The sequence below is a fragment of the Cnephaeus nilssonii genome, assembly GCF_951640355.1.
Source record: "Cnephaeus nilssonii genome assembly, chromosome: 4".
Taxonomy (NCBI): domain Eukaryota; kingdom Metazoa; phylum Chordata; class Mammalia; order Chiroptera; family Vespertilionidae; genus Cnephaeus; species Cnephaeus nilssonii.
In genome coordinates this window covers 6,589,800-6,603,504 of record NC_137075.1, presented here as the reverse complement: position 1 = coordinate 6,603,504, position 13,705 = coordinate 6,589,800, and the positions used below count along the sequence as shown (strand labels likewise).

At 42.5% G+C, this 13,705-nt stretch overlaps 1 protein-coding gene across 1 annotated transcript in view; it reads left to right on the top strand.

The window, feature by feature from the left end:
• CCNY (cyclin Y) overlaps nt 1-12,694 on the top strand; it is a 228,363-nt gene extending 215,669 nt beyond the window's left edge. Inside the window, exons 9-10 of the mRNA XM_079769141.1 lie at nt 3,267-3,429; nt 8,141-12,694. Coding sequence (XP_079625267.1) covers nt 3,267-3,429; nt 8,141-8,257 — 280 coding nt within the window. The 3' untranslated portion in view covers nt 8,258-12,694. The remainder of the gene's footprint in view (nt 1-3,266; nt 3,430-8,140) is intronic.
• Nucleotides 12,695-13,705: the final 1,011 nt, after the last annotated feature.

The following is a 13,705-nucleotide window of genomic DNA, read 5'->3' as shown; positions in this document are numbered from 1 at the left end:
GGTTAATCTCTTCCCACCCACCTACCCTTCCCTGCCTTCCCTGTGAGATTCAACAGTCTGTTCTGTCCTTCTGTGTCTCTAGATCTATTTTCATCAGTTTATTTTATTCATTAGATTCTATGTAAGAGTGAGATCATGTTATGTTTATCTTTCTCTGACTAGCTTATTTCGCTTAGCATAATACTCTCCAGGTCCATCCATGCTGTTGCAAATGGTAAGAGTTCTTTTTTTTTTTTTTTCAGTTGCATAGTATAGTATTTCACTGTGTAAATGTACCACATGCCATTGTAATTATGATGTGTCTTGCTGTGGGTCTTTTTTGGTTCGTCTTGATTGGGACTGCACTTCCAGGACTTGTGTAGCTTTTTCCTTCACTAGGTTAGGGAAGTTTTCAGTCATTATTTCTTCACCTTGCTCTCTCTCTTCTTCTAGTAATCCTATGATGCAGATGTTGTTACACTTTTCCCAAAGGTTCCTTAAAGTATCTTTATTTTTTTTTAATTCCTTTTTCATTTTGCTGCTCTCATTGGATATTTTCTGCTGCCTTATCTTCCAAATTGCTGATTTAATCCTCTGCTTCCTCTAATTGGCTATTGATTCTTTCTAGTACATTCTCCACTTCAGATAGAGTGTTCTTTATTTCTGACTGGTTCTTTTTTATGCTTACTATCTCTTTGTTGGAAGTTCTCACTGAACTCATCTTTTTTTTTTCCTAACTTCCTTGAGAATCCTTATAACCATAGTTTTGAACTCTGTATTTGGTAGATTGATCACCTTCATTTCATGTAATTCTTTTTTGGTTGTTTTTTTCCCCCTCTGTTCTTTCATTTGGGGCATGTTTTTTAATCTTTACATTTTGGCTGCCTCTCTGTTTTTGTTTCTTTGTATTTGGTAGATCTGCTATATCTCCCAGTATTGGTAGAGTTGCCTTATGTAATAGGTATCTTGTGGAGCTTAGTGGCACAGCTCCCTGATCACCTGAGCTAGGTACTCCAGGAATATCTCTTTTGTGGGTTATGTGTGTCCTCCTGTCATAGTTGAGTCTTGATTGTTGCTGGCCTGTTTGTGGATGGAGTTGACCCTCGGGCTGGCTATTAGGATTGACCCTGACCACGGTGTATGAGCTGCTGTGTGTGAGAAGTGGAATTACCCTTAGCAGGGTCTGGTGCCTGCAGAGATAGCCCTTTGGATGTGCTAATTGGGTCATGCTCTGATGTGTGTGTTGTTTCTGGGGCCTCTTGGGAGGGACTTTGGTGCAGGTCAATGTCAGAAGGTACCCATGTCCATCTCTGGGCTACCTGTTTGGAGCTACAAAATGATCTACAGGTAGGTTCAAACAGGCACCTGCCTCTGTGGCTGGGGTGCATATGGGAGGGGCCAAGCTGCATTCCAAAGTTTGCTTCTATCAGCACCAAGTTTGGGGGCAGGTCAGCAAAAGGCCCAAAGCACCCCAAAATTTGTCTCCACCTTTCAGCTGCCCACTAGGTTCAATCACTGAAAGAACTTCTGGTGGTACAAGTTGTGTGAGATAGAATCTCAGTGGGTCATCGATAGGGGTGAGTGGTGTTCACCAGGTTGATAGAGATTCAAACTCAGTGCCAGTGTTGGGTTTCAAGCTACCCAGCAAAAGTCTAGTGTACACCAAGGCTAGGCAACAACCGCCTAGGCCCTTGGGAACCTTTGTGGTGGGAGGGGTCTCAGAGCCTCAGGCTGAGGTCAGCAGAGTTCATCAGGCTCAAACAGATAAAGACTTAGATATGTGGAGGGAGGACTCTGCACAGGAATGGTAGCACTGGTTGAGGCATGTGGGAAACATGGCCCTTGCAAGGTGCAAACTCAGCAAGGTGCGACCTCAGATTCCCTCCAAGAAAGTCTGCACCACAGGCCCAGGTTGGCTGCAGCCAGCTGACTCCTCCACAGGGCCGGAGCTCAGCAGGGCAGGGCCACAGGCATTTGGGAGGGTGGGGCTATTGCATTATTTCAGGCTGCTGCCGTATGGAGGGGAAATATGGCGTCTGTGGATGATGTGGAAGAGGAGACTTGGTGGATGTCCCTTCAGCCCTCTCCTCGAAGCCACACAACCCAGTCTCTGCCTAGATGAGTCCCATTCACTCTGAGCCACTGCCTTCCCTCCTGTCAGAGCCCAGGGTGAGGTGGCTGTGAACGAGATTTTATGCATTGGCCCTTTAAGAGAGCACCTGAGTTTTTAGCCAACTCCTGTCTCTCCTTGGCAGACAGAATCCTCACAGGTTTTGCCAGCCAGGTGCTGTGTGGACTTCTTTTCCCCAGTACTGGTTGGTGCTCAGTTTTGGGGAGCACAGCATGGGGTTGAGACCCTTCACTCCTCAAGGGGGACCTTTGAAGCTGTGATATATCTGGATTTTCAGCTGCCACACATGAGTGCAGGGCCAGCCATGCCTCCATACTTTCTACCAGTCTAGATGTGGCTTCTTCTGTAAATCACTGATTATAAGACTTTTGTTCAGCTAGTGTTCAATTGGTTATTCAGGTTGATTGTTCTATATTTTAGTTGTAAATCCAGTTTGGTCCTGGGAGGAGGTGAGTGTAACTTCTACCTCCTCTGCCTCCATCTTTAATCCATCGAAATTCTTGTTTTATTAAAATGTTATCTAGGTTCCAGTATTTCACAGATCTTTTATTAAATCTCATTTAAATGAGGCATGAATAAATGTCATTTAAAGTAAAAATCATCCTGGCCAGTGTGGCTCAGTGGGTGGAGCGTTGTCCTCTGCACTGCAAGGTCACTTCCTTCTCTCCTTTGCCTAAGGAACCTCTACCACAGCTCTTCCACTCTCTTGTTAAATAGGCGGCTAAAGGGCATTGAGGAAGGGCATCCACTTTGTCAGGCAGAGGCCTTTCCTCTAGGCTGTGGTCTTGGTTGTTCTCTAGACTCCACTTGACAGCTCTTGACTGCTCCATCTGCCCCGTGTCTAAGCTGATGATGCATGCTGAGATTTGCACCCAGAGCCTGGTATGTGTGTGTTAGGTCTCAGTGAAAGAAATTACCCTGAAGTAATCACCCCAATTAATCAGGCCTTATCCTTGTGGGCACCTAATTAAGTGGATTTGGCTTCTAATACCAATTTGGTGGTTAAACTGCAACTCTGGTGTCCAACCAGGTAATTAATTACATGGCTTTTCTTCCTGAGGATGCACTTTTCTGGAGTCTTGTGTCCAGCAGCTTGCCTTGGCAGGCCATACAGCCTACGATGGCAGCTAAATGTGTGCTATTTTTGTCTTTGCAGGAATGAGCTAGAGCGACAGTTTCTTGAATTGCTCCAGTTCAACATCAATGTTCCTTCCAGTGTTTATGCCAAGTATTATTTTGATCTTCGTTCTCTGGCAGAAGCAAATAACCTGAGCTTTCCTTTGGAGCCCCTGAGCAGGGAAAGGGCTCACAAGCTTGAGGTAATGTATTTTAACATACTGCTTTTGGGTTCACTATTGTCGACTCATCTGGGTGCCATGGAAGGGTAAAGGGTGTAATTACAATGCTGATTTCTCCCACTGTGTTGTTATGAAATAAGGGCAAGATACCCTGGATTTAGAGGTTGTCAGTTAATTTAATGATAATTTGTACAACCTTATATTTTCAATAACCTTCTTAATATCAGTTTTTTTATGCACATTGATTCTATTTTTTAAATCAAAGATTTTTTAAGTTTCAGTTTTTAAAAAATAAGTCCACAAAAAAAGATTTCCCAGCATACACTTTTATAAGGAAAAAGATACCAGAAGGCCCTAATTATTAGGAATCCAAAAATGATTGATTCTGCTTTTTAGTTTTTCAAATTATTTTCCCCATAGCCCACTTAGAGTTAGGGCTAGCCCCTTTGGCCTTGGTCTGGGTTTAAGGCCTACATTGTTAAGTTGAATGAATTTTGTGTCTTGTATACTTACATGGAGCTTAGCTCCATATTTGCACCTAGGTCTTGACCCACTGTTCCAGAGCAGTGTGTGGAGGCCCTCTGCATTTCCATCTCGAGGCGCCATATTGGTCTCATTGTGCTTTGACCAAAGCAGTAGACGGTATAGTCATATCTCAAGATTGGTAAGACCCAAGAGGTCCATACCTCATTTTCCGTCCTGGGTGAAACATCCTCCCCTGGCCAGTACTGGTCAAGATGGCCAGAGTGATGGTCTAACAGGGTTAACAGCTGTGAATAAAATAAGGTCTAGAGGTGGGAGGGAGAGAGTTTGGATTAAGCTGTGGATTTCAAATTTAAGAAAGCAAAAACTTAATATAAAAATTTAAAGAAGTAAATAATGCTATTTCCAAAAAGGAAACATAATAAAACTAAATTTGGAAAAGACTGGATGCATAGCACTGGTTTTAAAATAAAAATCCAGGGAGGTTTTCAGAACTTGGTCACTTTTCTGTCATTATGTACCAGCCTTTAGAGTGAAACTGCTCATTAAATCTCCCATTTCTCTTGTATTCAAGAGCATAAGATAGGAAACCCTTCCTCTGAAGGACTTGCTCCAAGGCACATACTGTCACACCTTCACAAGCACACACATGAAATAGAATTTGGTATCAGGGTGAACATGAACGCTGTTTCAGTATGCGCAGTGGTCCTCATACCCCTCACGTGCTGAGATGGGCTCAGTCACTCCTTCAGTGCCAAGGTGAGGAGAAGAGCTTGGAGTTCCTGGGAGCCACTCAACCCCGAAGGAAAGCAGAACTGTGGTTCTCTGAGTGAGAATATTTAATGGTTCAGGTCAGTTAAATGGGGAGCACCCAGACTGGCTGAGACTGGGGAGTCGTGCGTACTCCTTTTCATTCCATTCACTTATCTGAGTGGAAAGAGGGGAGAACTCACCTGCTCCTGGTGTGGCCATGCCAAGTGCCCCATGGGCAGGAAGAAGGCCAGTAATCCGACAAAATGTTCCCTCTCTCTGCTCCTTATACACAGACCTTCCCCTCCTCCGTAGGGCTAGACAGAAGTGCTCTCTGGGAAAGCAGGTGGCACCCCTTTGAAATAATTTCTTAGGAATGTGGTTTCATTGTTTTCCAGACCCCAGCATTTCTGTTAGTCCATTTGGTTAGCAGACTTGAACCCCATAATGGAAAGCAGACTGAGACCTCAGAGGAGATGCCATAACCTGAAGTTTTGTGCCTGTTCAGATGTCCCACCAGCTGGCTATTTTGATACGTTGGTTGCAGCATAGAGTGTAGAAATAGGAGAGCATCAAGAACCAGGGCAAATGCAAAGTGGTCTTTTCATTAGTAGGTCATTTCTCTCTGAAATAAATTAGTATCCCTCTATGCATATGGAGGATGTGATTAAAGATAGTATCAGTTTGCATAATAAAATCTAGAATGAAATAGTACATTGCTAATTTGTTATGATAATTGCATTCAGACTCATGCTGTTGGTAAGCTGAGAAACAACAAATAAAACAATAATGAAAATAATTTGCTTTAAAAAATGGTTGTTCAAATGCCCTTAAGGAATCTGATTTTCTCTTCTTTAAACATGCCACATATATTTCATATATGAAACATTTCAGATGAATTCTCAATATTACAGCCCACTTGCTACCCTGATTCATCTCTCATTTGGAGGAAGACATGCTTTACTCCTGTTCTCTCCTCAGTCCATCCTCCATGCTGCCAATGGAGTTGCTTTTCTAAAATGCAGTTGTACTAGGTTGTGGAACATGAATTCTTTTTTTTCTTTTTCTTTTTTTCATTAATCCTCACCTGAAGATATTTTTCCATTGATTTCCAGAGAGAGTGGAAGGGAGAGGTAGAGACAGAGAGAGAGAAACATCAATGTGAGAGAGACATCGATTGGTTGCTTCCCACACACGCCCCAACCAGGACCAGGAATTGAGCCTGCAACATGCCCTTGATGGAATTGAACCCAGGACCCTTCAGTCTGCAAACCGATGCACTAAGCCAGACCGGCTAGGGCTGGAATGTAAATTCTTTTTTTTTTTTTTAATACATTTTATTGATTTTTTACAGAGAGGAAGGGAGAGGGATAGAGAGCCAGAAACATCGATGAGAGAGAAACATCAATCAGCTGCCTCCTGCACACCCCCGACAGGGGACGTGCCCGCAACCAAGGTACATGCCCTTGACCAGAATCGAACCTGGGACCTTTCAGTCCGCAGGCTGACGCTCTATCCACTGAGCCAAACCGGTTTCGGCAGGAATGTAAATTCTTAAAATCGCTGGCAGTTTTGCACCGCCACAGAATAACACCTTAGCCAGCCAGTGTGTGAGCAGCCAGGTCAGCCTGTCACTGTCAGCTCTGCTCTCTCCATCCCCTGCTGCCTGCTGGTTGCCTTCCCCAAGCCCTCAGCCGCTTCTCACCATGCCAGCACACTGCCTTGCTGAAAATGCCAGATCCCTCCTGATAAATTCCTCTTCCCCTCAAAGCACAGTCCTTGAAGCCTAGGTCTGATGTCTATTATCAGTCATGAGTGTCCCTTCAGGGATTCCCCAAAATAGAATAAATTGCTTAGTCCCTCTATTTTTGGTACTTTGACCATTCCTTCGTTATGTCCATGCCTCTGTTATGTGTTATGTTGAGTGGAACTTATATATCCATTCGACACATATTTACTCAGGGCCTTCTGATATCAGGTGCTGGTTACAGCTCTGCCCTGAGAATGGTCATGAACAAAGCTCATAGAGCCTGCTCTTACAGTTTGCCTGCTGCTGGGAGGAGACAAACAGTGAACAATAAACATAATAAATAAATAACATTTGAAATAATTAATATGTTAGAACAGGGGTGGGGAATCTTTTTTTCTGCCAAGGAGCATTTGGATATTTATAACATGATTTGCAGGCCATGCAAAATTATCAACTTAAAAATTAGCCTGCTGTATTTGGTCAAACATTTAATTAATTCACCCCTAATGACTTGGCAGGGCCAGACCAAATGATTTTGTGGGCCTTATAGCTGGATTTTCTGCACCCCTGTGTTAGAAGATTAGTTATAAAGAAAGAGGAGAACAGGGTAGGGGTTCCGTAGTCAGAGCCTCATTGAGTAGATGATGTTTGTACAAAGACTTGACTTTGCAGACACTTCCAGGCTGAGGGAGGAGCTGGTGCAGTGCCTGTGGTGGAAGCCAGTGGGGAGGCCAGGGGGCAGGGCAGGCAAAGTGACTCAAAGCTTTGGGGAATGTATCAGGGAGAGAAGGGCAAGCAGGGAGACCAACTTCAAAGATTATTCTGCAGTCCTAGCAAGAGCCAGTTGGATCTGATCAGGACACAGGGTGAGAAGTGGATGGCTGCTTTTGTGCTTTTCCCTTGACTATGACTTCCTGGTGGATGAACACTGTGTCTGTCCCCCTAACCCTGGCACAATCCCCAGCCTTTCTCTGGATTGTGTAGAAGTTAAAAGACCTCATCTTTGCTTAGCAATGTCACCCTCACCCCTGATCATCGTACAGGTGGCAGGGGAATGTGTCTGAAACAAGCCCTCTGGGTGGTATGAGCCCTTTCAAGAGCTGTGACTGGACTTCAGCCCCAATGTAGGCCTGGCCCTGCTTTTAGCTGCAGCCCTCTGCCTAGAGTCCCACTGCCCTCATCAACAAAATGAAGACAATGTTGTTATCTCCGCATCCCATGTTTCTGCCCCGTCTGGCTCCCTCCTGCAGCAGGGGTCCAGAGATGACTCCCTTCTGCTCTGACTTGGTCTCTAATTAATGAACATGGCAAACTACTGCGCTCCTCATGTACACATCCAGCATGGAGCTCCAGTGCTTCACAGCCACCCTGTGAGGAGGGCGCTGTGATGGCCCCACTTGCAGACAAGGATGCTAAGGACTTAAATGGGGGCACATACCAGGTCACACAGCCCTAAGAGGGGAACCAGCATTGAACCTGGATCTGACTGACCCTAGGCTACTGTACTAGTAAGCACTTTGGAAACAGAGACTGTGTCTACACTTCCTGCGTATCCCGCCCTGTGACGTAGGTCTTTGCTGTGGAATGTGAACCACATAGGGCAGGGCCTCTTCCTGGGTTTTTGTTCATGAGTGTCCTCAGTACCTAGAAGGATGCTGCTCAAGCAGTGCTTGGTGTCTGGTGAGTGATTGAAGGAGGGAACTTCCAGGGTCCAGCCCTGACCTGATTTGTCTCTCTTCTGTCCCTCAGGCCATCTCTCGCCTCTGTGAGGACAAGTACAAGGACCTGAGGAGACCCACGAGGAAGCGGTCAGCAAGTGCTGACAATCTGACTCTGCCTAGGTGGTCCCCGGCCATCATCTCCTAACTGTGGGCGTCCCCACTGGAGGCTGTACCATCCCTCAGTTTCTCCTTTAGTTTGAGAAAAGACAGACTTGGGGTGGTTTTGTTTTTGATTCCCTTTTTTTGTTTTGTTAAAGTCATAGCTCCATCAGGCTGCCTGGATGACTGCCTTTGAGCTGTGTGGTCCACATGCAGCAAGGCTTTGAGGGAAGCAAAATCAGTATTCTGGAAATCCTGTTTCACACCTTGCCCTGTCATCATCAACAGCACTTCTTTCTTGAAAGATAAAGACTCCAATCCTGGAGGAGGAAGTAAAGGGAAAGGAAGGTTTGTAGAGGCAGGAAAAATGGCTAATTGACATGGCCATTTCTTAAGTCCCCCATCTGGTCGGTAGATGAATATGACGGAAAACACAACAGTAGTTAACACAGTTAGATGTGCATTAAAGACAAGAGTGCCGCCTTTATCACCTCCGTCTGGATCAGTCTGTTCTTTAAGACTTCTTGCATCCCTTCCAGCTGCTTTTTGGGAATTTGGGGGATTTTTGTTGGTTTTTATTCTGTTTTGGTTTTGGCCCCACAGAGCAGAGAATATAGTTTGTACCATGGCACAGACATCCAAATAAATAGTACTGGTTGTTTCTCTCTGCACTATTCCTGCGAGCTGTCTCCTGAGCTTTCTTCCTCACAAGTGGGATGCACTTGTTACATTTCTCTACCACTTTATTTTATACACTTTTTCTTCAACAATGGCAAAATTAACTTGACAATAGTGCTGAACCAAAAGTATCCCTTTCCTTCTTTATTCCTAACCTCCCCCCCAAAAAAAAAAAAAATTCTAGGTAACATGGGTGCTTGTGCCTTCCAATTTTCATGCAGTTGTTTTTGTTTTTGTTTTCAATCTGACCTGAAGTTGTAGTTATAAATCAGTCACACCTCATGGGCCAGGGAAACAATGTGCAGTAGAAGCTATCCTTGGTTGGGATTTTTTTCCAGACTGCTTGGTGTTTGCCTGAAGTTATTGAGTAGGAGCCATTTCTTTGTACTCCCTGCCCAGTTTGTTCCTCTACTTCCGCATCCATTGTTGCAAGCAATATTCTTATCAATTTTTATATGTTTATTTTAAATCAAAGTTAGTCTATTTGTATAAATTTTTTTAAAAATTTAAAATTAGAAAATGGGGATGGGGTGGGTAGTCCAGTGGGAAGATTATTGGAGGGCAAAATGTTACTATTTGCTGAGATATTTTTCACAGAATGATTGAATAAAAAAAACCACAACACTTGCATTTTCATTGTGGGTGCTTAGAGAAGTTACACAAAATTCAAACTGTGAAGGTTTATGCTTCATTAATTATGACGTACTTTTTTTGTTTTCTGACTATCCCTAATTTCTTTAGATAAGAATCTTTTATATCAAAAGGGTTAATGATCAAATATCAAAGAGTAAATTTGTTATTAAGTCTAAGAATCTGAGTCCATGAAGCATATAATGCTTTGGGTTTTTGCATATTTTCTTGGGTCACAATGACAAGAGGGTCTAACTTTTTTCCTTTCTCAAGTCTCTGAGGCAAATGGCAGCAGATACTCTGTTTCACCTTCCTTCTATGTGAGTTTGGAAAACTTTGGAATCTTATATTATTAGTCTTGAATACCCTTTGGAAATGAAAGGAATTCAGAAAGTTGAAATCCCAAGAACACCAAGCTGAAGGTACTAGTCAGGTTTCAATTAAATTTGTGTCATGGGTAAACATAACTGGGCCAGAGATATTGTCAAGTTCTTTCTGACCTAACTTTCAAAAACAAGCAAGCAGAAAAGGAAAAGTTAATTATTTTTCCATTGTAATTGTATTGATATACTTTGTATGGGTCCAAAATCAGCTTCTCTCTTCAAGTAAGAGTCTGATTTAGAAGTTTAGAGATCTAAAAATAGAGAAAATAATCATTTTATATTCCCTATTCTATAGAGCTTAAAAGGGACATATTTTCTTAGCTGAATATGAATACCTCTCAAGCATAAATTAGTTTCTGTCATGTAAAGTACCTTATTTTACCAATCCATTTCAAGAAAGAGGTTCTGCTGCCTTTAAAGCAGAAATCTTATTTTTATCCCTTTTATTTGAATGAGATTTGAAAATTGAATTATGTAAATATTTCAATGCATCTACTATTATTTTGTGGAGTTTATTAAACTACTTTAAAATTGTATAGTCTATATATTATATGTACATATAGTCTGATAACTTAAAATTTAAAGTGAATCCCATAAAACCTGGCTCACTCTTTGTTTAGGTTATTGAATATTGTTTTAGCCTTGTGCACTGGACTCTACCTCTGTATAGGAAAATTTTCCATATCATTAATAAGTATTGATCTGTATTAATTGGTTATGTTTCTTGCACTAAGAATTTTTAAGCTCTGCTGTAAGTGTAGATTTTACTTTGCAGTATGAATCACTTGACACATAGCTAGATACTTTAGGTTTGCTTTATTTTTCTACATGATGATGAAGACAACATTTTGTTCTCTGGTTTGTTCTAAGTTTGCCAAAAAAACAACAACAAAATACAAAAAAAAACAAAACCCTACAACAACAGTATAAGTACAGTAACTATTGATAAATGGTAGTGAATGATTTGTTTGCAAGGTGATTCAATGCACTATAATTAAAGCTGGATTACTTTTTAGGAATACATTGTCTTAAATGTAGTTTTGAATGCACAGTTTTCATCACTAATGAAGGATGAAGATAACCACACAATTTGTTTAATTTTAGACTTGACTTAAAGTCCCTGGGAGAATAAGTATATATCCCAATGAGTATTTTTGGTTTATTTTACTTTATTCTTAACTGGGAAAAGAGAACGAAGTCAGGGATTTAAAACCAAATTGGAGGGCAAGCTGAGAGATCCTACCAAGATCCAGACGTGCTCCCATGCCTTACTGCATGAGGTCAGAGCCTGGGCTGTTTGCTCCGTCCTGGCGGGAGCTTTTCCATCTTGGGGTTTCCCTTGGTTCTGGGGATTTTGATCCTCAGCTGAGCTGCAAAGCAGAATTTTGGGAGTGAGTGATTTCGATCCTTTCTGGCTGCTTTTGGTAATCTCACATTTTGGGGCCATATTTTACAGTTTTGAATTTTTAAAACAAAGTTTCATTCCTGGTTCATTGTAGGTATTTAATAAGTGTTAAATAAATAAATGCAAGGAACAAATAATGACTGCCTTCCTGCTGCATTTTTTAAATATTGATATAAAATTTGTGTTTTATGGATGCTGAGTAAACCAGTTCTTTGCAACAGTAGTCAAAAAGTGTTCTTAGTCCTGTAAATCTTGGGTGACTCAAAGAAGTATTAAGAACTCTTAGAAATCTCCAGCAATTGCTACAGTTGCACAATAGAGACCTAATAGAGCGCCTCCCATTTATATCAATGGCTTATCTTTAATAACTTTATCCCCCTCATTGTAGTGTCTCAAAACTTACTTTGGGGGGATCTTAGAAATGTGGAGCATCTGAAAGGCCAGCCAGAGAGTCACAACCACCACCACCACCACCACCACCACCACCCCCCCCCATTGAAAGGGAGGAGGAAATGGAAAACATGCCCTTGGGTGAAATGAGAAAAGGATACTTAACTAATTTGGGATTTATATTTTAGGCTATATGGATTTCAAGCAAAGCCCTACATGTCTTCATTAAGATCATGGTTTGCTGAATGTAGAGCTATTGCACCTGAAAACAAATCGCCTTACGGGTGCCATATAGGCCTCAGCACAGGTGAGGGGTGTGGAAGAATACTGGCAGCCATGGGAACTAGTGATGGAGTTTGGACCTGAGCAGGTCGGCCAACTTCCTTTCTAGTCTTTCCTGTTCAGTTTTCTTACTAAGTTTGTACATGTGAAGCTGCTAAAGGTCTACTGTTGAAGCATCCATCTTATGTAAAACCTGCTGTTTGAAATTTTAACCCTGCTATTTTGGCTTCTGTAAATGCTTGCTTGCTTGCTTGCTTAAATAATAAGGAAAACAAGACTACTCCAAAGAGGCCATAAACCTTCCCCAGACGAAGTTATCAGTGCTGGCGCCAGGCCAAGCCTTTGGTTGAGGTCTCAAAGCCCCAGCACATAGGGCTCTTTAAGAACTTGCAAAGGGGGCCGGAAACACCCCATATTTGGGAGACAAAGAAGGTAAAAACATATAAATAGGGAAAGTTCCTTCATGTTGGGGCCGGAATTTGAAATAGTTTCTCTCGGCCCGCGCATAATAATAAAGTGTAACTCCATCTCTCTAAGCATTGCTTGGTACTTCTCCAGTCTTCTGTAACATCAATGGTTCCCTGAACTACTGGGAAATCAACCGTGCTTGGCCTTTTTGGCCTCAAGTGAGTGGACAGGGTTTGGGGCCCGGGGGCATTGGACAGGCCTCCAGGAGGCACGCCCTGCTGATTTAGCGGAATTGAACCGGGGGACTCCAGGCGCTCCCAGATCTCAGCCCAGGACCCGGCCGGCATTTGGAGAGAGTGGACGGACACTTATGGACCTGTCGACAGAATCGGTAAGGTAGGGGCCCCAGTCAGGCCCACTCCGAGTGAGTGGAAGCCATACGGCTTCCTCAGGCAGTTAATCAGGAATCAGGTGGACTGTTTAAACTCTGAGTAAATATCTGATAGAAGTAAAAAACTCGGATTGTCTGGTGTATAAATGTAAGTGTGAGAGTCTGTGTGAAGCGAAAGCTACTTTGTGTCATCTGGCTGTACACATGAGAGTATTTGTTATCTCTTTCTGTTGTTTAATTTGTTTAAAGATAGAGCAAACCCTACTTTAGGGGGAAGCCTAATTGTGTATAGTAAGGCTAGGTGCTCTGGCGAATTGCAAAAACCCCCAAGCAGCTGCTGGGATATCCTTTTTCCCAGGGTTTTTGGTTTGGTTTGGTTTGGTTTGTTTTTTTGTTGTTGTTGTTCTTTCTCTCTCTCTCTCTCTCTCTCTCTCTCTCTCTCTCTCTCTCTCTCTCTCAGAGAGGGAATCAGCCCACTTAGCTAATAAAAATTTCTGTCTATCGGTTGCTCTTCCCTAAGTTGTGAATTAAATTGAAATTGAAATTTTGTGAATTTGCTGTATTAAATTGAAATTTTGAAGTTCTGGGGTAGATTTAAAGGCTAAAAAAAAGGCCGGCTAGGTTCCAAGATTGCTTGGTTCTGAGATTGCTTGTAAGAAAAGCAAGAGAGAAATCTTTTCAAGTTAACTATTTCTAGCAATGTAGTAAATTTCAAAGAACAAAGAACTTGTTATTTATGACTTTTCTTATCTCTTTTGGTGGATGGAGACTTCCAAGGACAGGATTTACAGGCCCTGTCCCTGCCTGTGGCATCGTAGTCCTGTGTGAGCCACCTGAGGCGGAACTAAGGCTGAAGTTATTATTAACCATTAATGGACCCTGTTAACCCTGGTTGTGTGTCTTGTGCGGTCTGTTGTCTTCGTGGGT